Here is a 26,895-nt window from a genome sequence, read left to right on the forward strand (position 1 = left end):
ACATGGTATAATGTGCTAGAAGCACATCCTCAGATGCATCTTTTTATACTGCTAGAATCTTTTAACAGTAACTCAGAGAAAATACTTGAATACATAATAGCTTAGCTCTGAATCCTGTCAGGAAAGCTCAAGGAAAGCACAATGCTTGGAAACAGCAAGTCAATATTTGGAACAGGCAATACTTTAAATTGTTGGTGTGTTTGAAATATATCCCACTTTTCTATTACATGTCCTCACAGTGTTCTATAAACATGAATCAGCTACAGATCCCTGCAAAATCCAGCCTTATCCACAATTTGTCAACTGAGGAAAAAAAAGGGAACAGAGAAATAATTTGCTTACTCGAAATAATGTAACAAAATGGGTGACAAAGAAAGTGAAAGGGTCAAAGGCCTTTTCCTAAGATGTCACCTTCACTGAAAATATTTTCCCTGCTCTCTTGTGCAATTAATTAAAAATAAATAATTTTAGCCAGGCTTTCAGGGAACTCTCTCAAATCTTGTGTAACAGACTGTGCACACGAAGACCAAGGCCCTAGAAAAGACTGCAATGCAGTGTTTTAGCCTATATTCCTTTGTCAACAGGGGCTTGATCCTTTTGCAGGGAGGTGGTATATAATAGTAATAAGATCAAATATTGAGCAAGGGAAAGCTTTGTGAGAAAAGATGTGCAGACTGGTTGTACTCCCACAGGAGCTGTGAAAGACTGACAAGAAATAAACATCAATTCCACTTCCTCATGTATAGCTAATTAACAGACTGACAGAAAATGTGGCAGCAGAGCCTGTTTCAGTTCAATCCTATCTTATGCTCATTCATAGTGCAAAGGAAGCCCATCCTTAATATCCCAGATTTCTATAGTATTCTGGTGACACCAGACCATTCAGCCCAAGGTCACACCATAAACTGGCAGCACTTTTTAAAACAGAAGACCAACTTGTCTCCTATTTATTCTTCAAAATTGAAATACAGTATCTGAGGATAACAAAGCTTCATCATCCAAATAACCAAGCCAACACATGCTCTGATTTTGATCTACCAAAATAAACAGTCCTTTAATACATGTCATAAACCATTCCTAACACACATCCACACATCCGTGGATGGAAAATCACTTGCTATTATTGTAAGTTATTGCTATATTAAAAATAAAAAAAATTCCTATCTGCATAAACAGTTTATGGTTTCATTATCTATGTTCCTCCTATGATCCCATTAACTTCACTAATGAGTGTTTCTCTCTATTCACAGATAATATCTTTAGCTATTGCACTATAAAATAACTGGTTAAACCCTATCACTGATTACCTGAACTTCTTGCCAATGCTTCTTCTGCTTCAATTAAAGTCTCTAACATGCCTTCTGTTAAGTTGGGACATTTTCCAATTACAGCATAGCCATTCCAGATATACATCATTTCCTAGGGTCAGGGAGAAATGACAGCATCATTAATTACAGTTCTGCCTAAATGTAGTTGTCAAATACTTTAGTTTATCTCTGCATGATGAAAACGTTACAGGTTCCTTAAATAAAGTCAGTTTGTCAAAACATATTTTCTTTGTAACTGAGAACTTGTTACACGGGTTTTCAGAACAAATTAGCTCTGGGAGACAACTAAAGGGCTGCTTACTACACACAATACAAGGGAGATTGCTTGAATAGAATGCAAACACCATCTCACTTACAGATGAAGCAGGTACCAACAAACCAGACTGGAAACATTCAGGCACAAGGCTAACTGTCCCTTCATTAAAGTCTCCTCTGGTTTTTCAGTTCTGTCCTAGCCAGGGCAGTAATAACCACAAATAACTGAAATGTATTGCTTCCACAGAAAAATATGAAATCTCAGGAAAACAAAACAAAAGAAAAAGAAAACCAAACCCCCTAACCTCTAAGCCAAGATTCAAACAAACCAGCAAAATTTTAAAACTGAACTGTAAGCCTCTTACATTTCTCAGGTTTGTTTGGTGTACCCACAGAAAGCAACTTCTTTCTTATTCAACTGTTCTAAAAGTATATTTTATTAAAACCTATTGGTTCAATTCCTCTTTGTTATTGGGGTTCTCTCTTACAGTATATGACCAGATCAAATGTGCCCATTGCCACTGGCAATCACAAAAGATGGAAATGTTACATAGACTTATGACTGGCCCTCATGACAAGTTGTTTAATGACAGATTCACAGAATATCCTGAGTTGGAAGGGACTCACAAGGGTCTAGCTCCTGGACCTGCACCAGAGCACCCCAAGAATCCCACCATGTGCCTGAGAGTGTTGTCCAAATGCTTTTCTTGAGCTCCAGCAGGTCTGGGGCTGTGATCACTGCCCTGGGGAGTCTGTTCCAGTGCCCGACCACCCTCTTGGGGAAGAAACTTTTCCTAACAGCCAGGCTAAACCTCTCCTGACTCGGCTTCATGCCATTCCCACGAGTTCTGTCACTGGTCATCAGAGAGAAGAGATCAGCGTCCAATCCATTTATTCTATTTATTTATATGACCTAGTCTGTGTTTAAATTAAAATAAAATTTCTATATAGAATAACTGAGTTATGTAACTACAGCACAAAAATCTGTCAGGCTAGAGTAGCTGAAACAGCATGTTAACCCCAGTCACTGCTGCTTTCACCATCTGGTCTCTATTGATTGGAAAACCTGTGCTGAGCTTACTGTACCTAGTGCAGATTCATTAACATGGTTTTGAAATAGAAGTATTCAACCCACATTCATTCCTGGCTAAATCCTCGAGCTAAGACTTGCTTGAGAATTCGCTCTTCTCAGCAAGCCCCTTGATAATGAAAAGAAAAATCCTGGAGATGAGATTCTGCCCCCAATTCCACATCCATAAAGTGCTTTTATCTGTTCAGCTGCGGCACCTGCTGCCTCGGAAACGCAACTGCACAGCGGCCAAGGACACAGTGCCCGGCTGCTCCAAGGAGAGATCCTGGTACAGAAACCCGCTCTGTCAAAATCCCACTAGGATAGCCCAGCCAAACCCCAGGTGCGTGTGCTTCTTCCTCTCTGAAACCTGAAAGGCAGGTCAAAGTAACCTAATTATTTCTCTCACTTCAGCCTTATTAGTGGAACGTGGCCCCCAGTGAATACCCACGCTCTGCTGTAACAACTCTATTTCTTCAGAAGGCACAGTGTCACATCCCCACTGGTGGGCTGGGAAGTGGCTACTCACTGAGGTCTCCAAGAAGCTCTCCTTGTTCTGGTATTTTTTAAAGAGTATTTACTAATTATCCATCTTTTTCTCAAACACAACAGCTCAAGGCACAGCAAAGGTTAACACCACTGCACTTGGCAAACCTGTGGACTCCAAAACCTTTTATGTTCTTCTACATGTTCTTTGTAGACAGATTTTTGTAAGTGCACCATGAACAAGGCAATGGGTGCCTCATGCAGCTGTTCTCATCTGGCCACAGGGAACTGCCCAGCATCACAGGGCAAAAAAAATTAAACAAACAAACAAACAAATCTACAGTTGCAATGGCTTTCTGAAGTGGCCAAAGGATCGTTTCATCCCGGCACCCGTGAGGAGCTCTGGAGAGCAAACTGCAAACATTCAGGGGCACATTAAACAGATGCTTACAGGCAGTCCCCAGTTCTTGCTTTGTTTCCTTGACACCTCCCCTCACTTGTACCTTAAAGTCTTCTGTTAGTAAATGACACGTGACAAAAGAGACCCAGGGCAAAGTTCCTCAAAAGGGAAGCAAAAGAAAGCTGTTGGGAGCACGCTGGTCTATAGCTGGAATAATGAGTTACACATGCAACACATTTACGTGTCACAAACAACTGGCTCAGTTCCCTGTGGCTGGTGCATGCCCCAGTTTTACAGCATTCCTCGCATTCATTTGGCTTTGCTTTGGGAACATTCCAGTCTCCTGCAGAGGTTTTACCTTAGAAACATGGAAAGACACTATTCTAATTATCTCGGGTTTATTTCTATAAATTAAAATGTTGAAAAGGGTACGTGTGTGGATACCTCTAACTTACCAAAGGTGGAACAGGCAAAGGAACAGGGTTTGGAGAAAGATACCGTCGCGCTTTCCGAATTGCAAACTTTTCTGTAGGCAGAGATTTCCCGGCAATTTTCAGTTTCAGAGTGGGAACAATCCTGAAAGTATAAAGGAAAACACAAGGAATTTTCCCTCTGTGAAAAAACCCCGAACATTCAAATTTAAAGAAAAAAAAAAAATCAAACCAAGGAGAACTTAAAAAAGCTGTTGCACACTGGGCTATTGCTACCTCTGGGAAGCTGAGCAATACATACTCACAAAAGCTGTCTTTATGCAGGGCACATTTATCTCTAGGCTTCCTCTTTAATGAAGCAGGAGAAGGACTCTTCCCCACTGAAAGATTAAATTAGATGATGCACCGAACTTAAAAAGGGCTCATCTCTCTTCACAGACTAAGAAAGAGGCAAGCCAGCTTCTGTAAGTCTTCCTCCCATTCTCCCAGACTAAAACTATTCGCTTCATAATGGATCCCCAATTCAGTAAAATCTGCTTGTAATGATTATAAAAGACAGAGAAAACCTGAAAAGTATCATGTTGTAAGCATGTTAAAAAAATAAAGATATTTAGGTTTTATATAAAAATTGTAAACCCCGAAGTAATCAGATTTTCTTTGCCCCAGCAAGGTTTAGGCATTTTTAAGCTTAAACATTACAGTAACACAGTGAGATTATCACTCGCATTTAACTCTTTTTTTATTCCTCTTGAACTCAAAACCCAAGAATCAAGTAGTGCTGATATTCCCACTAAAGGAGACACACATCTTGCAGCACAATTCATTGAAGGTTTTCACATCTTACGTGCCATTTTGATTAAAGGAAACAACTAGAAAAGAATGTGACTATTACATGGAACAGCAGCAGCCACTGTATGATTGATAGATCTCATACCCTTTCCCTAAAGTATTTCCAGGCCAGGAGGAATCTGTTGTCTGAACTCAGGGTCCACTTTAGTCTAAAGGACATTTAACTCTGCCATTTTTTACCAATCCAATGCTATTTGCACAGACCTTCAAATCTGCACAATGAATATTTGGTCTCTCTTCCCCCAACACTGTGGTGTGAAAAGACAGTGAACTGTTGTAACTGTGAGCTTGCAAATTTTACCTAAATAATTCAGCTTCGCTGTCTCCAAAAGGGCTGCAGTCATCTGGTCCAAACATACTGAGATAAGCAGCTTTCATGTAAATATAAGTAGCCTGCAAATGCAATGAAGAATATCTATAAAGAAAAATGGATTTACAGCATCACCTTTATTGATATAAAGCACAAACCAGCAACAAAGTGGCAGTTGCTGCTTTTCCTCACAATCTTATAAAAATTTAAGCAAGAGGTATTTTAGAAAGTGAGTACAGAACATTGGTTTTAAATCACATATGTCTTTGTTTACTTTGTATCAGCTTATAGTTTCTGTCCATATTCCAAGAACAAATCTCATGCTTGTGTAAATAAGTTTTTAATACTCTTAAGTACACATGCTAGAAAACTTATGAAAAGGTCACGCTCAGAGAAAAAATTAATACTATACAGTCTGTGTGTCCAATCACAATTTGCTAACATATCCTAAATTCTAGGTACTAGAGTTCTAGAGTCGTTCCCTGTGGACTTCAGGAGAGCAGACTTTGGCCTCTTCAGGAATCTACTTGGTAGACTACCATGAAATAAGGCCTTGGAGGGAAGAGGGGCCCAAGAAAGCTGGTTAATATCCAAAGATCAGCTTCTCCAAGCTCTGGAGAGATGAATCCCAACAAAGAGGGAGTCAGGCTAAAACATCAGGAGGCCTTGTGGATGAACAAGGACAAACTCAGACACAAAAAGGAAGCCTACAGAAGGTGGAAGCAATGACAGGTAGCCTGGGAGGAACACAGAGAAATTGTCTGAGCAGCCAGGGATCAGGTTTTTAGGAAGGCTAAAGCCCTGATGTCTGGCCAGGGATGCCAAGAGCAACAAGGAAAGATCCTATAGGTATGCTGGTGATAAAAGGAAGACTAGAGAAAACGTGGGCCCTCTCTGAAAGAAAAAAGGAGACTAGGTTACCCAAGATCTGGAGAAGGCTGAAGTACTCTGATTTTTTTGCCTCAGTCTTCATCACCAAGTGCTCCAGCCTCATTGCCCAAGTCACAAAAGGCAAAGGCAGAGAACAGGAGAATTAAGAACTGTCTGGTGTAGGAGAAGTTTGGGTTCAAAATCATTGAAGGAACCTGAAGGTGCACAAGTCCATGGATCCCGAGGGAGCTGGAGGATGAAGGTGCTAAGCCACTGTTCATCATTAGTTGGGAAGTCATGGCAGTCCAGGGAAATTCCGACTGACTGGAAAAAGGGAAATGTAATCCCCACTTTTAAAGCAGCAAAAAGGGAAGATGAAGGGAGGAAAATTACCAGGATTCTAGACAGAAGAACTTCTCCCTTTCAGATGTGCAGGGTTAGGCACCACTTCTAATTAAACTTATTATCCTGGAGGCACCGCCATGGCTCGCCCCACTCATCACCAGAAGAGCTCATATCCATAATGTGATGAAAGAAATGGCAACTTGTGCCATTAATTGCACTTTGTTGATGACACAACCAGTGAATACACAGCAGAACCTCTTCAACAAGCTGATCTTCATCTCCCAGTTGGGCTCAAAAGATTTCTGCTTGCCCACAGTCTGTTCAGATTTGAATGTTTGCAGTTCACATCGCTCTATAAAAGCCACGGAGGGCCAGGTTTTACTTTACAATCTCTATTGTTGAAGCTACAGAAAGTCAACTCGACTGAAAGTTAATAGATACTACAGGGTCTTTCACCCTTCTGTTCACTCACCTTTGACCAAGTGTTCTCTTTGCTCAGCAGGTCTGCATAGAAGAAAGCCATCTTCCACTGGCGCTTGTAGGTGAAGCACCACATCAGCTCCCAGTAACACATGTGATGGAACTGCTTCCAGTACTGCTGAGCCTCGCAGCATTCCTCATACCTATTGACTGCCTGCACACAGACATTCCCAAACACTGCCTTAGTCATGTGTAAGTGCACAAACAGCAGTGCTGTAACAGACACTGGGGCTCCAGGATCTGCCCACATGGCTCCTGCCACTTCCAAATTATAAACAGCCCAGTATTTACCAAAATCACATCTGCTGGTTTCACACACAAGAGATTCTTGGCTACACAGTCATCCTGGTGTTAGCAAGTTTACCCTGCCACACACCTCCTCATTCCTGGAAGTTATAAAAATTCTAAGCATAATCGAAATTAATGCTTGTGTCTAGGGAAATTAGGAAACTGAAGGCAGAGGACAGATGCTCAGCTGACATTTATTGCTGTGGTTCCACGGATTTCAAGGGAGCTACTGCCCTGCACACCAGCTGATACCCTGTCTCAGAGTATTTGGGTCATGCATTCTCCATCTCCATAATTCTTTTAAGTCTTGTATGACTCTCCACTCAGACTGAAGGCAAAGGATTACCACTGGGTCTTATTAAAGGCACAACTTGCTTCAGGATAGGAAAGACAATGAAAAAACTGTGTCATTAATACTGGTGGACTAGATTAGCACCACAAATTGAGAAGGGTAGTAAAATGAGGTGGACAAACAAGTTAGTCAAAATAATTTTCAAAATTCCTATTTGTAATTCATGAACTACAAATTACATATAGGCCAAAGCCACAGGAAGCATTGGCCAAAAAGGAAACATCGCTCCTGGAGGAGTTTTTCCAAAGTTTTTGAAATTTAATTTCCCAAGAGCAAAATGATTACTTACCGCATCAATATTACCCTTTAGTGTTTCTATCCTGCCTGCAAAAAACAGGAATATGGCTCCCTGTAATAAATAATAATAAAAATACAAGTATTCTGTAACAGTTTTCAAGCTGACCATACAGTCTAGATCTTTGTTATTTGGCAAGAAAACATTAAACAATCATACCAAATAAATTAGGATTCATTTTACCTTTGGATAGCGAGCCAAGTAAGGCTTAAGTAGTCTTTCTGCCTCCTCAACATTTCCTTTTCCTGTCCCTAGAATGCATAAAAATGCAAGTGATAAAAATAGTTAGGAAACAAAGAGAAAAAAACCCCAGGAATGCAAGGTACTGATTATCCATCCTCAACTGGCCAACACGTAGGTTCCTCTCTCTCTGCTAAGTAAGGCATAAAAACAGGTTGGTGCTGCACTAAGGAAGCAAACAGGAAGCCCCAACAACATTGTTCTTACTGACTTGAAAACCCATGTGTAGACAAACATTTTGTAGAATGTTTTAGCAGGAGATAACAGAGAAGTATGTGTCAGAGGGAAGCTATCACCTCCCCCAAAAATTCAGGGATGACATATAAACATGAACAATGAACCCATCACTTGCAGCCCTTATTTTAACCTCCCAATTAACACATCTGACTACTGAAGTCAAATTTAGCTCTCGCAGCTTCCTTGGCTATCCCCATTATCTCCCTTCTTATGTGTTAAACAAACCTCCATCTTGAAAATTAAGACACTCTCTTCAGTTATAATCACTATTTTAAAATGACCCACAAACGAGTTACATTTAATCTGGTTACGAACAAACAAGTCACCAACAAAGAAGTGATGGAATAGTCTTTTTCCCCCTTGTGTCCCACAAGAACTAATCAAATCCAAGAGTTATTATAAACAATCTTACCTAACACAAAGGTCATGAAAGTATGATAGCAAAGCAACAGCATGGTACACAGCACCGACCTAAAGCTGTATGATGATGCTCCTTCTTGAAGCTGCAGCAGACCATGTTCCTGTGCAAACAGAGAGAGGGGGACAAAGCATTGGAAAAGATCCAGAGCTGAGTTTTGCTAATTCAACTTCTGCAGTGTCATCTTCAGATTGCTCACTCACCAAATTCCCAAAAAGGCACTGACATACATTGCTTACACAGCAGTCGAAAGTTAAAATACACATATTAATTTATCTAACAGTTTTTCATGGAATTACTGCATAGCCTGGAAAATACCTGATGACAGAGCAGCAACTTGGGATGTATTACATGGTTAACATAAGAGAATAAGAGAACTTATCACCACCATCCAAGTTCTGCTAAACAGCATTCCAGAGAAAAACAAAGAGTTTTTAAAAGCAGGGCAAAACCCAAATATCACCATTATGCAGTGTATCCATGTTTGTTGAGGTTCACTAGACAAGCAAGTTAAAGGTATTAAGGAAAAAAATCTGCAACTAGCAGAGCAAAAGATATCAGGGCAAAAAGATGTTTTTAAGCATGCCAAGAACAAAAAGAGCTTTGCAACAATATTGGCCCACTACCACCAGTGGAAAAATACAAGAAGAGTATTTCTGTTCCCTTTTGGAAGAACCAAAGCAATCAAGTATAACCCCACATTCATATTCAGTGACAGAATGATGGATAACCAACTTCAAGGATTCAAGTTCCTGAGGCGAGAGCATTTATCAGCCCATTCCAGGACTGGTTCCATCATATCAACAGCAAGATTATAAATATGCAAATGTATCAAACACGAGATCTGCCTATTAGTAAATATGCACAGTAAGACATCCACTGTGTGCTGGGGAAAATTCTGTCTAACAGCTACATGATCAAAACAGATTTATATGCTTTGTGTGCCCTTGCTGACTGAGGGGTGTTACGCTACCACAACTTTATCACTTACTGTGTAAACACTGAAGCCTGTAATCATACTTTCATTTTCATCACACACATATTTTTTCACTTAACTAGTGTAGTTAAGTGTTTTCACATGAATACAGTTTTTTGTGGTTTTTTTTTTTTATCTTAATTTACAACATTAATTACTGTCACAGGGGAAAATGCAACTCATTTTTGCAGGTCTATTATAACATCTAGTTGGGACAAAATAATGAAAATGATGACTTGCATGTCACTACAGAAGAAATTAAAAGACAGTAAAATCACTACTGAAAAATCAATGACTTAATGGAAACCAAGCACTTTGCAAAATAAAACCCACTTCATTTATTCTGAGAGCACAAGTTTAATTGATACAAATAAGTAACAAAACATGATGTATTGAACTTCTGCAAACTGCCCAGATGAAAACCACAAATATTTGGATTTTTTAAAAAGTACTTCTACTTTGAGGTAGAAGACAAAATATTCTATGGAATGAATTTTGGCAGAAAAAAATTCCAAAGTAGATTTCCAAAGTACATTTTTCTGCAGTGAAAAGTTTCAAGTTTGATATTTCTCTGAGCCTTTACTGACATTGGCTTTACAGTATTTGGTATCTTCCACATAATACAGAAATACATATGAATGCAAATAGCACTAAGAATGATTCAGAAACAAATTCTGTTAGTCATACAGAATAATTTAATCATTTGTCAAGTTGATCTCACACATTTTAGTCTCAAAAGCCTGTTTTATCAGAGCCAAACATAAAGTTATCGTCTGTATGGACAAGGAACAAAGCCACACCCTGGACAGCAGTACCTGGGAAGTAAATGGGTTAAGAACATTGCCCATTCATCAGAACAGGGCTGCAAATCTGACACACTTAAGCCCAAATTCTCAAACTGAGTAGTTACACAGGCATGGGAAGCTCACCAAGCAAGTCAGTTCACTTTGTGCTATGTCAATAATCCTATTTTGTCCAGAAGAGGTATTAAAGAGTGTTTACTTTTCACTCTGCCACTTGAATATCCCAAACTTTCTGTATTAAAGTAACAACATAATCAGTAGACACAGCTTGAACAAAAGAAATATAGAAGTAGTTGTTATTAGTATTACAACACTTGCTTGCAGAAAACGCTGCAACAAAGCTGCTTCTCCTCAAAAACACTCTTGCAAATTGCTGCTGTTAAAATCAGATCCCCAGGAAGGTAGGAAGATGAAGGGTTGTCCCTGGGAAACGTGTTTTACATCCCACACTCAGTCAGCTGGCCTCCCTAGGCTCCCTCTGTGGCTGGCTGAGACAGAGGTAGCTCCTCCAAGGAACAATTTGGCACAGAAGCCTGGGTCAGACATGAATCACCTTTTCAAGCACACACCCTTTCTCCACAGGGAGCCTCCAGAGATTAGCCAGCAAACCTCATCAGCCAAGGGAGGTGCCATGAGCTGGGCACTGTACTGCTCACCGGGATCAAACTGAGGATCTCAGAACCAGAGCACAAGCAGCGACTACCTGAGCCTAAGGAGCAATTCTGTAAACAAAGTGTGCTCACCCAGTGACTGGCACCAGTGAGTACATTATATTTAATTGTTAGGACACACCTTCTAACCATAAATAACCCATAACTACTTCCCACACCTATGTCACAAATGATATGAGCAATCCCAGAACACTGGGAATGAGCTTCCAAACAAAGTCTATTACAGGGCATATAAAACAGATGTCAAGGCATTAAGTGTTTGTAATTTCTCAAAAATGACATTTTTGTAATTGCTCTAAAATGATATTAGCACATTTGGGTTTTGTTTTCACACAAAACATAAGCTACTCTGAAGGACATAAAGTATAACACAGAGCAGGGAGCAATGACACTTCTTAGGGACAACTGTGATCCAATATGGGAATTCTCATCTTTCATCCAAGTTCCCCATAACATCCCACAGTCTCTCAATTCCCAAGACTGTCACTACATTATATTACATCAGTATCTTATTGATTCAACCCTTGTCCCAAACATCCAATGCTCTGTCATTCAGGAATTCCTACATGAACAGTGGGGAATCCCACAGCGGATGCAGGACGAAAAAGGACAGTGCTCAAAATCATTATCAGACAACACTGAAGCTGGTTCATATTTATTTCAGCTGTTACTGACTAAAATCCATCTACTCTCCTGAAGCAAAAGCTCTTGAATGTTATTTTTAAATCACTCTCTTTTAATTAGGGATCTGGACAATGAAAGCAGAGCAAGGTCATCATTCATGTCCCATGACCCAATCACGTAACTGCAGGCTTAGCAAGGAGGATGGATACTACTAACAGTTTTACAACAAACTGGCTAATTAAGCTGGTACACAAGGCATTTGAATGTATCCCATGAAATAATTTCAATTTAATCTTCATTTAAAATCTGAAGAGACCAAAATGCACTTCAAAAAAAATGCTTAGTGGGAAACTGGAATTAAATTTATTTCAAATTGACACATCAAACGTATTCTTCAGCTCAGCTGCGTTGGGAAAAATGTCCTCCCACATAAAAGAAGTATAATTTGAAAGACACTGGTTCTATCTAAAAGCTTTCCTGCCTTCCCCTGAAATCATGCTGTCATCTGACCCTCTGACAAATTGCACTTAACATATGGTAGGCTCATGTCAAACTTCTACAGTTTAGCAGCACAGCATTTGTAATTGTCTATAAAATAAGAACAAGGGTAAATATTAGCCTGAGACCTGGCAGAGGACTCAGTGAGAAAGGTTCAGTGCTTCCATGGGAGATAGTGCAAGGACTCTCCTGCTCTCCCCATGAGAGGTTAGTCATCCTTAAACACAGAAGTCCAGATAGAACACACACTCCACCTGCTGCCCAGTGAGGCAGACATGCTCCCAGCAGAGTGTGTGTGACACACACCTCTGCCCACAAAACATTTCTCACAAAACTGGGCAAAACTGCATTGAACCTCAATGCCCAAATGCAGGGCCGATGCTACTAAACACAAATAAGCCCATATTTTGACTAATGATGCAAAGGAAAGGAGCCTGAATAGTGAGATGGGCACAACCTGGCACATCTTGGACTGGAAGGGAACAAACACGGCCTCAGGCTACTTTTAATACTTTCTTGATCTTATCCCACCTACTATTCTGAGGCTCCAGACTGCTGTTAAGTTGATCATGTTGTCCACAGTGCCCACAAATGGCTTAGGAAGTAAAGGAGCTTTGGGCATGTCCTCATTTACTATCCAAAATGACATGTCTGAGAGACAAGGAGAGTCCCTAGGGGCAAATCTCCTGGCTTCGAGGTAGATTAGTATCCTGGAAGATAACACAATGCAATTTTTTTATCCAGTTTTCATAAACACATGACCCACACCAAAATCAAGCTGTCCTCCAGTGCACTGCAGCTCTCTCAGGTAATCTGCAAACAGCTCAAGGCACAAACCACGACTTTTGCACAACCTGATGCTCACAGTGAGCACTTCATGGAAAAGAGTAAAATATCAAACACAGTGTATTCAAAACTCCTTTCTCCTGGATGGGTGCAACACATGACACACAAACTTCCCTCTCCTCCTCTGTCACCGCTTCTTTCACCTTCTAGACTCTTGTCCACTACTTCTTATTGTAAGCTTTGGGAAATCACCACTGGAAAGGATTGCACGTGCAACTGCAATTTTGCTTTTGGCTTTAGGCACCTGTCAAATGCAGAAAGACTTTTTAAAGGCAGTTAAAATAAGTGACCACCAATGAGCTTTGATCCACACGTCTTACTCCTTTCTGTGGTGTGTAGACAGCAGTTTTTGCTTAAATTTATGGTAATCTAGGTCATGCTTCAGTGAGTTATTAAAAAACTGTAATAGGAGCTGACTCATCAACACAAATATCAGCTCACTCATAGCCATACAAGAAACCCCAAAAGAAAACAACAAACTCAATTAGAGGGACAATTTTCACCTGTAGTAGTAAGATGAGTGTTCACCAAAGTATTCTCAGAGCTCTGCTGGTACATGAATCGCCTTTACAGTTCTAGGAGAATATTTTGCTTTAGATGCTCTTTGTTATTGTAACTGACAGGTGAAAGTATTTGATTTTTGCCTTTATTGTTTGTGAAATAGCTCCTGGAAATTTTTAAGTTGTAATCCACACTCTGCTCCTTGCTTTTAAACAAGACATTTTATTTTCAGATATTAGACCCTTCCTGTAAACCAATCAAATGGTGATGACAGTCATTGACCTGTCAGGTAAGGCTGCAGCTCTGATAAAGAAACATTTTTTTCTCAAAACTTGTTTTATAAATAGAAAACATTATAAAAGGCAAAAAAGCACTTACTCCTTTAGACAAGAGAATTTAGGTGCCACACTCAAGTTAACAGTTGCTATTAAAGCAGAAATTAAATAGAGGTTTTTTTCCCCCCCAGTCTTTGAAGTGCAGTAGTTCAGACAAAAAATAAAGGAAAACTGAGCTGCACAAAAGCATCAGTGTAACAGCGTGCTTGTGTGATACCAGGGTGTTCCAGAGGGTTACAAATAATGGGAGGAAGAAGAGATAAACTCCTGTCTCCATTTTTAAATTTAAGAGTGAGAGGACTGTACCAATAATATTTAGCTCACATTTACCTTGTTTCCAGAAAATCCAACAAACTCCAGTAATCTCAGGATCCGTGCAGGGAACATGGACAATGTCTACAGAGAGAAATGCAACAGTTATGCATTTCTGTCTCTCAGCTGCCTCCCACAATTTTTTCAAAGACAAGAAATAATTATTAAAAGTACTAAAAGCATTTCTATATGACAAGTTCCTGAGTAAATGTATCCACCTGCTATATTTTAAATGCAATTTTAACAGAAATATCTGCTTAATATAGAGACCCTGTGTCCCTGGGATTCCCTGCACAGAAACATGTTTACACAGCACATTACTCCAGTATTCGGATGTTTCAGAAATGCTGGGTGCACACCACACAGTACATATTTGTCCTTGTGCAGTAAATCTAACATCTGGGCATGTGGCAGACTCATGTAAAGCAGTGCAAGGAAGGGGAAGCACCAGGCACTTTCTGCAGCCCATCCCTTGAACAACCACGTCACCCCTCGCCATCTCTGGGTCAATGCCTCTCTGACACACCAGGAACCATCTTGTAGCATTTGATCACCTCCTTTCTGGCCAGAACACAGGCAACAACAGCCAACAGTGGCCTGAGCAGGACCTCAATCCATCCCTTCATTCCTGTACCCCACCCCACCAACTGCCCTGCCAACAGCCCAAGCTCTCCAAGTGTCAGTAAGACAGAAAGTGGAACTCAGCCAACACAGGCAACTTCTGCTTCTGTGCAAGGCTTCTCCTGGCCCTCATCCCACATTGTGGGCAGCAGTCTCTGTATTTCTAAAGAGTATTGTTATCTGATTTTCTTAGACCAAAGACTGTGATCCTGCACCATCAGCACACATTTATGTTTTAACCACACGATCAGCAACACTGATGTCAGCGGAGCTTCTCAGGAATTCAAGTTAGGGTCACTTCCAGGAGGTAGCAGGACTTCAGCTCAGGATAAGAACTGTTGGTACGTACCAGATTAAATGCTCCAACTCCAAGTTTTACACCTCCCTCAAAATGAAGATGGTTCTCTCCTTTGACATAATGTGGGGACTGTATGAGACTGTCCAGCTCCCTGAAAGTGCACAAGATTCTGTTACATTTCAGTAATTACAATTCAGTAAGAACTGCGAAAGTTTTCTGCTACTTTTAATTCACTGTCATTAAGCAAATGTTTCATTCTGAATTTTTGTTTTATTTCATTTCGTCTTTTTTACAGTGTCTGGTGACCTTTCCTCCCTGAAAGAGAGTTTCAAAAGCTGTGGCTTTGCAACATTTATACATCCTATTTTTTCAAGTTTGCTCTTGTTGCAGATTATCAAGCAGTTCTGCTGACAGCAGGGAAGGGAAAAATGCTTTTTTATATCAGAAACTACATTGTAAAAAAATACCGATCAGTCAAAGCAAATAAAGCCTCATTTCCATATTTCAGTGTTTTCTCTGTTGCACCACACTCTCACCAAAACTGCAACCAATTATTTTTTCCCACACCGAAGGTAGAGTACAAAAATCATAACTGCTGGTGTCACATAAAACCTTTCCCTTTGTTAAAATATAGCTTTTCTTAATATGCAAGTTGTTGTTAGCATTTTTATTAGCCTTCTTTGAAGAAGAACACCTAAGAGTTACTAGATTCATTAACATTTTGGTTTTATACAAACTATAGCTGGTCCTGACAGAGGCACAACTGAATATGCTTCCCACGGTGTACATTTTAATGGAATTTTTAGATTTTACTACTGCACTTCAAAATCATTTGCACATGTTGAAAGTGGCTCTGCATAACATACCTGGATGAAAAGAATTCTGCCTAAGCAGATGTTCTTGGCTTGCAGACACTAAGTAATGAGCATACTGTGAGTTCAGATAAGCAACCCTGCTTATCATTTGCAATAGCAGGCACCTTCTCTTTAAAGCAGAACTGGTGTACTTAACCAGATTAAAAGTCCAGCTCACCAAATATCACTCAGACAGTGGCATATGCTGGGAAAAGCATCCTTTAAGAACTGTCTGCTCACAGACCTCATGATGTGGGGAGACTGCATCTGTTTGCTACACAAAATAGCCCCTATTTCCTGCAAATTTGTTTAATCTTTGTTTGAAGCCATTTATACTTTACATTGCAAGCTCTTTGGTTTCTTGCCCTTTCATTTTATTTTAGTTTTATGCATTTATTATGGAATTACTTGTGCTTCAGCTACTGGTTTCAAATGTTCCAAAAAGCTGCAGCTAGAACTATAAAAGAAAGGCCATTTCAATATGCCTAATGACTGTGCTGGAATATTTGACCAGCAGCACTTTTTACTGATAGAGTACACTTAATCACATCACCACTCTGACTCACCTGTATGTTTGGTAACTGTTTCGGACTTTGATGCCTCCCTTTATGAAGCTTACCATATTCTCATCCTGTTGGAATGGAAACACATTAGCAATATGAATTTGCAAGTATTATAAAGGTCTTTTGTCTTCTTGAGGTGAACACATACCTGGAACATAACCAGCATGACACAGACAATATAAGCCTCTGAGACACAACACATGGATTTAGGATTTCCTTTCTATATTAATATATTTTTTACTCTGCTTAGACACAGGCACTTTATTTTGATGCCTTCTGTGATCAGTTCAGCCCTTGTCACCTTTGGACCATCTGAATTTGCATTAATGAACACAAGGACTATGCTAGTGAATGTCACCTAAGGTACATGCATTTGTGGCTCTTTCAAAAAAATAGCTTTCTCTCATTTGTCCTTCAGCACAGTTCAGATGTGCCTGGTGTTGAGCTAGGAAATGCTCACGAGTAACTGCCTGTCCACAGGAGTCTACAGAATATAGTTTCATATCCCAAAAAGGGAAGCAGGGTCAGTAAGGTTACACAGGATATGCTCTTTCTGGCCTGAATACTCATATATATGAGATGGTAACATGTTACATTATAAGCTATAACAAACTGAGAACTTACAGCAAAGTGTATCTGAGAGACTGTTAAAGATTCTTCTGTCTCCTAACTTCCTGGGGGCAATTTCTTGCCTCACTCATCAGTCTGTCATTCTGGTTTGTTTTAGTAGCTGCTGTTACTTTGGGACAGAAAGTCTGTATGTGTTTTAACAGAAGATACCATCACAGAAAAATCATAAGAAGCTATCTGGAGCATTGTGGAGAAAACAGCATGGATTAGATGAACTAATCCCAGCACAGCACACCAGGGGGTACAGAATACCTTACCATGTTGTAAAGGTTCAGTTATATTTTCTTTTGAATGGAAAATGGAACAAGGAAAGAAGATGGTTTTAAAATGTTTATATTCTGAATGCTCATTACACCAACAAGAATAGCCAACCAATAGTGAGAATTGTCCAGCCCTTGTAAAATGCTGAGATTAATTTTTATGTGTTTTCAATCAGATTTGGTCACTTACATTAAGCATCAAAACTAACCCCCTTCAATAACTGTTGGAACCAAATGCCTTTGTTTAATTTTTAGAACTAGTTCATGTGTTCGTGAAAAATTAAACACAGAAGAGGACAAGAAATTATTTTCTTATTCTTAAATCCCCCATGTATCTATAAACATTTTTAAAAACAGATACCTGTGAAAACAGTGCTTAAAACCAAGAGACATTGCTTTTAAACACTAATTTCTTACAGGCACTTCAAAAATCTTGCTTCCATGGTTTCAGACATCACCCAAATTGCCCCCTGTGCTAGAGGCTACTCATCCCAAGAGATCCCAAAGGAAAATGGAAACAGGTAGCTACACCTTGGCCATTTCAAAGTCCATCATCAGCACTCTAGAAACTATAAAAGCTCCTCTGATTATGGGTGTTACTATGAAGCAGTAGTTTCTAGTAGAGGGACACAGCAGATTGCTGAAAAACGTTACACGGTCCATAAACTGTCACAAGCAACATAAATCAGAGCCCACCTGGCAACTCCCAAACACTATAAAACCACCACCTGCATTCCATTTCCTACCAGCACCACTGAGCCAAGAAACATTAGGCTTTTCTGACTGTGACTTTTATTATCCCCTTAATAGATGAAGAGGCCCACTTTTATACAGCAAGTACAGTCAAATCAAGAATAAAAAATCAGTTATTTCAAGTGTGATGAACAATTTAAATTGCATGCTAGAGCCCAAGTAAGTACTGCCAATGTTGCTCCACCAAACAAATCAAGCTTCATTAGTACAGAGATAAAATTCAAAGAAGAGGGAGGACTCCCCTTTTTTAAAAAACAGGCAGCACTGTTAAGGAGAAATCATGTGTGGAGCCTAATAGCTATGCAGTTCAAGAACACACCAGTGAGAAAGCAGTCTTGGGAAAGCAAACACCAGCCAGACTGAAGCAAAAAATTCACTCGTATTCCAGCACAGCTTCAATGACCATTTCTTCTTTTATTTTTTTAAATCTGATATCCCAACACACAGTGTTTGAAAAGTGGTGCTTACTGCAGTCACATTTCACACGAGTGTGAAATGAGAGGGAGTAGAGAAGGGTGTCATTGGGCACTCAGCACTGTTCCAATATCCAGACTTGATCCAGATGAAACAGCCTTACACCACTAGGTTAAACTGCAGTCTTCTACCAGTTCATTAGTTTTAAGAATAGGAACCTGTATGGTATGTACTTTTTTCCCCCACAAGGCACACAGGAGTCCATACCTGGAGGAATGTGAGTGCTGCTCTCTGAAGTAAACATTCAGCATAGCAAATTTCTGCATGGATTTCCTCTAGTGTCACACAGAGAGGAGAAGAAAACAAATCAATCAGTCAAAAAGTAATAAAAAAACCCTTAGCCCATTAATATAGGAATAAGATCACAAAGCTCAAACTGAGAAAAATATTATCCAAATTTGATGTAGTGTTTCTTTTCCAGACTAGTGATGTAATTCCAAACAGAAATGAAAAACAGTTACAGAAACTTTGCAGGAATTTATCTGGTGCTTTCTATGAAATTCTGGATCTAGAACCTTTATAGCCATTTCAATACTTCTTTTTAGGTATGTCTTTACCTGGCAATTTTTGGGAGTGCTGAGTCAGCAACCAACAAAACCAGTGATTTTGGATGTGCTTATATATTCAAATTCACACACCGAGTGAACACTTACATCTGATTCAAACTGCATGAATAAAAAAAACCATTATGCATGTGAGAGATAATATTACCTTCAGTAAAGTGTTCAAGGCTTTGTCTATGTACAAGGTTGTTGATGGAATCAGCTACTGTAGATTTCTTCCTAAATCTGCAGAAAAAGTCCATTTGGTCATTCTGAACACGAAGCATCAACAACAGAGAACAACAATATCTTTCAGCTGGTCACCCACATAGTCACTAACACACCTCTAGTGCTCAACTTTCTGTCATCTCACCACATACAAACTTCAGCATATTCCACAGAGAACTCAGTCAACATGGTCCTCCTGAGATCTGTTTTACCCTTCATGCATGGAAATATGTCTTGATGAAGGAAGGGGATAAGGGGATGATTTATTTTGTGTGTGTATGGGTGCACGTCCATGGGGGTGCAAAAGCAGACTCAAGGATGGAACTGCAGTACAACCATCACCCATGGGAACATTCTGCAGTGTCTGCACATTGTAAATAACAACTTCCAGACATTGCAGAACCAGGACTACAGATAGGACTGAAGTCTAATTGACAAGAAAAATCAGATATTGTGGTAAACTGAAGTTTTCAAGGCTAGACTGCTGAACACTCTAATTTGTGTGCTGTGACCTGCTAAGTGACCCTCCTCCAAGTGGGAAGCTGGAATAGATGACCTCCTGATGTCCCTTCCAACCTGTTTTCCTATGATGGCTATGAACTTACATTTCCTTTTTTAACCTGTATGTCTTTCAAACCTTTACCGAGAAGCAACTATTTACTGACTGAATTGCTCCAGGCTTACCTTTGACAGGTGGCTTGAGCTTCCTTCATTGTGTTTCCTGCATTCAGTATGTCCTGAGGATCAAATGTCATCATAGCTTGCATTTCCAATATGGTGGCATAAGTCAGGGCATGATACATGCTGTCTTTAGTTCTGAAAGAAAACACAAGGTGCAAAGCACAGCTGATTCGACTGCACTGTTGCTTTGAAAAAATAAATACAAATCCAATTCCAGAAATGCCTGATGGGAACGAGGTCTAAATCAAACACAAAGGACATGCAAAATAATTAAGAAACAGTAACAGACTGAGATTTCTACATGAAATCATGGCTACAGCTCCAGTTTCAACATCTCTGCTAAAATGTACCAATTCTGAGCTGAGGGTAGGTATTTAACAAGCAAAGCACAGGAATTAACCGCATGGCTCACCATTCAGAGACAACAGAGGTTTTTTTTAATGTAATATCTAATGAATACTGCAACACATGACACAAATCCAGATGCTATTCTTCTATTTTGGGAGAGTCACTCAAGACAGACTCAAGGAGATAAGTAACACAATACTATAACCATGGCCAAAACAGAATCTTCTTGAAACAGATCTTCCCACCAGACACATTAGAGTCTATGTCAAATATTATAGTTTTTTTCTCTTCTCCCCTTCTGCCAACCTTCCATCCCAATCTGTTCAACTTAAATATTATTCTTTGGGGTTTCAGATAGTGCCTCTTTTGCAGAAAGTAAAAAACTTTGGCATTAGTGCAAGTAAAACAATTGATTCCTATGTGCAGCCATTGCTGGCATCTTTCCTCTGACAGGGCAGAGGGTTTATACTTTGCACATATTTAAAGCATTCAGCCACTACCTATGTCTGGTATAATCCTCTGCAAATGAATCAAAATGTCTTTGGGCACTGAGATGTAATAAAGACGACTTTAGAAATATGTTGAAGGGCAAGCTCAGATAAATTCCTGACACAGAAACTCTCTGTAGGCCTTGCTAATCCACCCCTGACAAACAGCATGACTTAAGACAAATACTGCTAAGGAGCAACAACTGCTATTTTAATTGTTTACACTCTAGAACGGATCAGATAGCTCTGAACGGCAGGGAATAGTCAAAAATACTTGCAGTCAAACAAGGATATCCTTTCCACAAAATCTCCACCCTCAGCACACCTGTTCTCAATACATCTACTTCAGGTGTTTCTCAAAACGAGCAACTCCATTTTCTTTTCCTTTCAAGGAGAAAGTGGTGAGCCAGCAATGTGTCCTTGGCAAAAACAGGGCTGCACTGAGGGGAGTGTTGCTGTCAGCAGGATGAGTGAGGGGTCCTGAGGTCCCTTCCAACCTCAGCTACTCTGATTCTGTGGTTTTGTTTTAAGGAGAAAAGCCAGACTTTAAAGACACCTCAATCCATTTAATTCCGCCCCTGGAAAAGCACTTGCCCCCCCAAGTTTTAATAACTGAACTGCATGGAAAGACATCTTTAAGGATAACTTCAGACAACCCTACATTAAGCCATGAGCTAGTAACTCACCATTGTGACTTGGATGCCTCAAAGTTTTCTAATAATTCATATATTATTATGCCTTAATTAGTTTCCTCAATGGAGTACAACACCCTTAAATATCCTGAGGAGTCTCTGATGTTTGATTAGGATTTTCCAGAACCAAAAAATAAACCTTGTCTACAACTAAAGCAACCCCCTCTCATTGACATTAAGCAATAAAATCACCAAAGAAAAATACAAGTGATGATAAATCCTGACTTCCTTTGTATATTTTTTGAGATCTAGGGGTTAAAATAATACTCAGCAGACAGCATTACACAGGTACCTGATGCTTCCTTTGCTTCATACCATCAAGGGCTACTTTTTCCAATACACATGGCACAGACCAGGCTGGCTGCACTGAAGAATTTTGCAGTGCACATCTTTAAACTTCACTGCAGTCTGTGCTCTGTGGCTGCCCTTAATTCCTACTGGCCCTCACCACCTAAACCAATCTAGCAGAAGAGCCATTTTGAGAAATTACCTAGTGCCATAAGTGCTATAAACCCCATGCCATGCTCACATCCATCTCATTTGCAAGGTAAGAAGAACAGAGAGATGATAGAGAAATTAGTTTAAAATCCAGTGGAGTCAGGACAGCTCTGTCTTGGCCTCACACATCATGATTCTTTCAGTACACTGATAATGAAAAGTAGGGAAAAAAATGAACCTACTACAAAATGCCAGCCTGATGAAGTGTTCCTGTTCATTTGATTATTCATCAGCCTCAGTGCAGAAAAACACACTTCACCTTGTATTCACTAAACTAAAACCCTTCCAGAGGTTTAAATTCAAAGCACAAGGGAGGGACTGAAATAGTACCCTTCCAAAATTACAGAATTTTTCTTTCAAAATCAAAGCAAATAAATATTAAATTCACTAAATGCACTAAAAGGTAAATTGGTACTATTCACATATATGTGGTGAAGATTTCTCTATCCAGTAATTTGTTTCTGATACCAAATCACCCCTTCCCTAATCAATGGTTTCATCTATATTGCTTCTAATATTTGAAGGAGATAGTAATTAATGTCTATCATTAGCCAACTGGTATTTATCAACATTCAACTTTTTATTTTCCAGGGTCTGGGATGCTGGTAGAAATGCAACCAAATATAACTTATCTATGTTATTTCTCCTAATCATACAATTAAAGTTGCCAGTTACATCCTGGTGTATTGCCAGGAGTTTTAAGGCCTGGGTTTTATACGGATGGATACAGAATGAAACTTGATAGCTTTTAATTTTCCTTCTTTTGATTCCTCAGCACCACTTTCCTCAGGACATTGTTGGAGTTAACAAGCCTGTATGACATTAATACAACTAATATTGTGATTAATAACTTATCCCAGTAGTTGGTATCACATGACTGAATAAGAGGATTATAAGTAATATCTTTAAGCACTTATGGAGTTCTGCCACATGCTTCTTCTCCAACTTTGGTGCAGCACTGCCCTTTCTTGGAGCTGGTTGGAGAACACTTTTATTCCTGCTTGAAAACAAGTGCTTAAGTGAGGACAGTGATAGCCCTCCAGCTGAAGTCAAAAAGCTGACCTCAGAATTAACCTGGGACAGCTAATCTTTTGTGAAAAACAAGAGTGCCCAAAATCTTTTTTGTCTAAGCCATTTTCCAAAATTTGGAATCTAGTAAGTTCTTCCCGCTAAGAGGAGAAACCAACAATTAAGTCAGGTTTTGGCAGCAATTAATTTATTAACTATAAAACTGGTGTTCTCCCAGACTCCAGGTATAAAAAGACAGAAAACCCTAGAAAAAAATACCTTTTTCATGTTCTTGACATTCCTCACAGTAAATAGCTAACTCAAGTTTTCTGCAGAGCTGTGCAACATATTTATCCAAACACTGTGTAGGGCTTCATTTTACCTCTGTGTGCTTCCCCTTATTCTTTCACCATTCTCAGTTAAATAATCACACCCTCTCTTTGTGAGATCAGTTCCCAAAGAAAGCTCCTCCACCCCACTGAACAATCTCATGTTTGATTTTGTTCCATAAGGGCAAGAACATTTCACCACACCATGAAGACAACCATTACAAAAGGCTGCCATTTCTTAGTAACCTCTTTAAACTTTTTGAAGATCAGAATATACCAGATAACATTTAATATTGTAAAATGGGTATATATTTAAAAATTCCAATGATAGTAAGATAGTAATAGAGCTCTACTATTCCACCAAGATTTTTATAACTACCTAAGCAGTAACACAATCTCTTCACACCTACCTGAGATACCCCCACATCAGATGACTGAATTTACCTTTCAAACACAGTCATTCTAGAATTAATACTTCACCAAACAGCACCAAGTGCTTTTTGGAGTCTATTTTCAGAATAAAGTCAACTGCCTGGAATGAATCCTTGTCATATTGTTCCTATAATACTGCAAGCAGCAACACACGTGGTGCAGCTCATCCGATGGTCCCGATAATTCTGTCATGAATTTATCTTATTTACCATTCTCCCAATTTGATTTGACACCACCAAACCATCAGGTGATTATGCCCTGCTTCCCTTTAAGATAATTATTAAAATATTAAGCATTTGTCCTGGGAAGGGAAGGGGACACCTCACCAGAATCAACTCTTTAATTTATTATCTGTTTGCAACGACAAAAGGGCTAAAATCCAGTCAACATTTAATCAATTTACTGTGTCTTAGTGTTGAGAAGGATGATGGGATTTTTTCCCCACTCCAGTGACTGATAGTTCCAGTGTTACTCATGGTTACAGTTAACACATCATATATTGAAAATCACGGCTTGGTGACTGAATTTAAGGAATTTCTTAAGAGTTCTTAGATATAGTGTAAGAACTCCATATAAAAGATTACTTTAATCTTACTACAGAAAGCACAAGATAATCAGAACCCACTATTGTACAAAGATTGCTAATGATAATAAAGAATATTGACTCTGAAAGCTAAAAGGTAGCTCAGGAAACAAGGAAGGTTATATAACACGAAACTAAAACACCAGATGTATTTTTCTATGAAATTGGATCTCTTCATTATGATGGATTTGCTTTTCTAACAGGAAAAAAAGAGCTTTACCTCAACACAAGTCTAGACACCATCCTCAGATATTTATTTTTAAGCTGCTAGGAAAACTCTTCCGATTCTAACTCTCATACATTGCCAAATCTGCTGTTAGCTGCACATGGTACAAATTAGTTGAAAATACACTTATTGTGGAAGCCAAATGTGAGTAATTTAATGAATCTGCACTAATGTAATACAGAGCAGAGTATCTCCTGCACCGTGTTAAAGCCGCAAAAATCTACGACATGAAATTCTTCACAAGCATATAAAACCTGAAAAGTATTTCTCTAAACAAAGATAGTATGTTTGTGGACTGTGGAAACCAATTTCAAATCTCAGCACACTAAAAGAGAACACCAAAGAACTGATGGCTCCTAAAGAAAACCCACAGCACTACCATGTGTGCCCTCTCTACAACTCTCCTCATTCCTTAAAGAGGTGGACTGTGTCCACAATGGATATAATCTGTGGGGAAATTTAGCATCCTGTTTCTTCACTGCACTCACAAAGATCACAAGTCTGTATTTCCCTCACTGACAGAGGCAACAGGAATAAGGGCCTCCTCATAACAACAGGCTAACATGAAAAATTATTTTCAAAATGGGTCTGCAGTGTGGAATACAGTCAGGCACAAAAACAGAGTATCAGCTCATGAACTACACTCTGCAGAGCCCAGCTAGAGCTGAATGAAAACCATATGCAACAGAAGAAAAATGGATTTACAGAAAAAAAATGAGCCACAGCCTCACTAACTTTTGCAGTGTTTTGGAAACCTCCTTCAATAAAATATCTCCTTATTTTATGCTAAGCACTGACTAAGCATTTCCAGATGGGTACAGGGGTTTTACTGCCAGAATTTAATGAAAACACAGTTTTTCTTCTTACTGCTTTTATTATATCTTCTGATGATATATAAACACTAAATAACACTGTGAATAAAGCCAGTATTATTAATACAGCTGACACTACAATTTATCATTAATGTCTTTCCCAGAATGTCCTTACATGGTTAAGCTACAGATTATGGCATCAAATATGAGGCTGATACCTCAGCAAAGCAGATATGTGGTATTCACTGTAGTTACCCAGACACATAGCAATTACCCACGAATTTTACTTGTTTCATATTCCAGTGTCCTAAAAGAAGGTAATGATATAATTTGCTGATGGCACAAAAATAAATGGAGCAAATAGGGTGGATGGGTGGAGGGAAATTTAAATTGACCACAGACTGCAACAAGCCAAGAGCACAGGTAATGTCAGGACAGGGTATGACAGATCACAGACAACAGATCTGAGACAACAGATTTCAGAAACTGTTTTATGATCTCACTGCTTGCAGCTGGGCCACTCATTAAATGTAGGGCTGCAACATAATTAGGAAACAGGGCGCATGACCACAACACTGAATTGCAAAATAAGCTGTGAGAAGGTTTCTGAAAATGGTTATTAAAAAACAATGACCAAAAATAAGAATTCATACCTAATGTGTCTCAAATCTTCAGTTCATGGTCAGTTGCTCATTTAGACACAAAGCTATAAATTTTCAGATTCTCAGAATATGCAGAAAAATATGGGAAAGGAGGCAAAATTAAAAGGTGACAGAGGATGGTTTTAATTCTTGAAGGAGCAAGAATCTCACATATTGCACTATAGCTGAGGGTGTCTCTGGACATCAATTCCTTACTTCTGGCAGATACTTTTGATCAGTCTTGTTATTTACCCACCCAGGTGTAAAGCACTTATCTGTCTTCCCCAAAACTCAACACATCAACTTACCATCCCCTTCTGAACAAAAACCATAAAGACTTATCAATTATTAACAGAAAATCAGCTGTCTAGTCAAAATCTCCTGAGAGATGGTGAAGCAAAGAAAAATAAACAGAGGAAAACTAGTAAAACTTATCAACTTACTTTGCTTGTAAAGAAGCCAAAGCATCTGAGAACTTGTTGTTAAGAAATAAGTCGAGAGCTGCCATACATTCACGCAGTGCCACGTTGAGGTCTGATGTAGGTGACCTGCCAGAAGAGATAACAAACTCAGCACATCTGTTCTCCTCCTACTAGTGCATTACTGCTACATTTGAATCCCCCTTCTTCAGTTCCAGCCTTATTCCCATGCATAATCTGCTATTCCATTTCTAGTGACAGCCAAAAATGCAAGTGAATTCCACTATGTTTGTGAA

The 26,895-nt window shown here is 39.3% G+C and overlaps 1 protein-coding gene across 4 annotated transcripts in view; it reads right to left on the reverse strand.

The window, feature by feature from the left end:
- Positions 1 to 26,895, reverse strand: part of TTC39A (tetratricopeptide repeat domain 39A) — a 45,191-nt gene that overhangs the window by 7,035 nt on the left and 11,261 nt on the right. For 3 of the 4 annotated variants that reach the window (XM_027739428.2, XM_027739427.2, XM_039380614.1), the window contains exons 2-15: positions 26,624 to 26,728; positions 20,127 to 20,258; positions 19,384 to 19,460; positions 18,880 to 18,947; positions 16,559 to 16,623; positions 15,190 to 15,289; positions 14,238 to 14,303; positions 8,648 to 8,756; positions 7,942 to 8,009; positions 7,753 to 7,812; positions 6,816 to 6,977; positions 5,120 to 5,211; positions 3,994 to 4,114; positions 1,308 to 1,419 (exon numbers count right to left, since the gene is read on the reverse strand). In XM_027739428.2, coding sequence (XP_027595229.2) covers positions 1,308 to 1,419; positions 3,994 to 4,114; positions 5,120 to 5,211; positions 6,816 to 6,977; positions 7,753 to 7,812; positions 7,942 to 8,009; positions 8,648 to 8,756; positions 14,238 to 14,303; positions 15,190 to 15,289; positions 16,559 to 16,623; positions 18,880 to 18,947; positions 19,384 to 19,460; positions 20,127 to 20,258; positions 26,624 to 26,728 — 1,337 coding nt within the window. Of the gene's footprint in view, positions 1 to 1,307; positions 1,420 to 3,993; positions 4,115 to 5,119; positions 5,212 to 6,815; positions 6,978 to 7,752; positions 7,813 to 7,941; positions 8,010 to 8,647; positions 8,757 to 14,237; positions 14,304 to 15,189; positions 15,290 to 16,558; positions 16,624 to 18,879; positions 18,948 to 19,383; positions 19,461 to 20,126; positions 20,259 to 26,192; positions 26,263 to 26,623; positions 26,729 to 26,895 lie in introns of those variants that run through there. The other variant, XM_039380615.1, reaches the window with a different exon arrangement.

This window comes from Pipra filicauda, unplaced genomic scaffold (genome assembly GCF_003945595.2).
Source record: "Pipra filicauda isolate LSUMZ 115617 unplaced genomic scaffold, ASM394559v2 scaffold19_size4547281_pilon, whole genome shotgun sequence".
NCBI classification, from domain to species: domain Eukaryota; kingdom Metazoa; phylum Chordata; class Aves; order Passeriformes; family Pipridae; genus Pipra; species Pipra filicauda.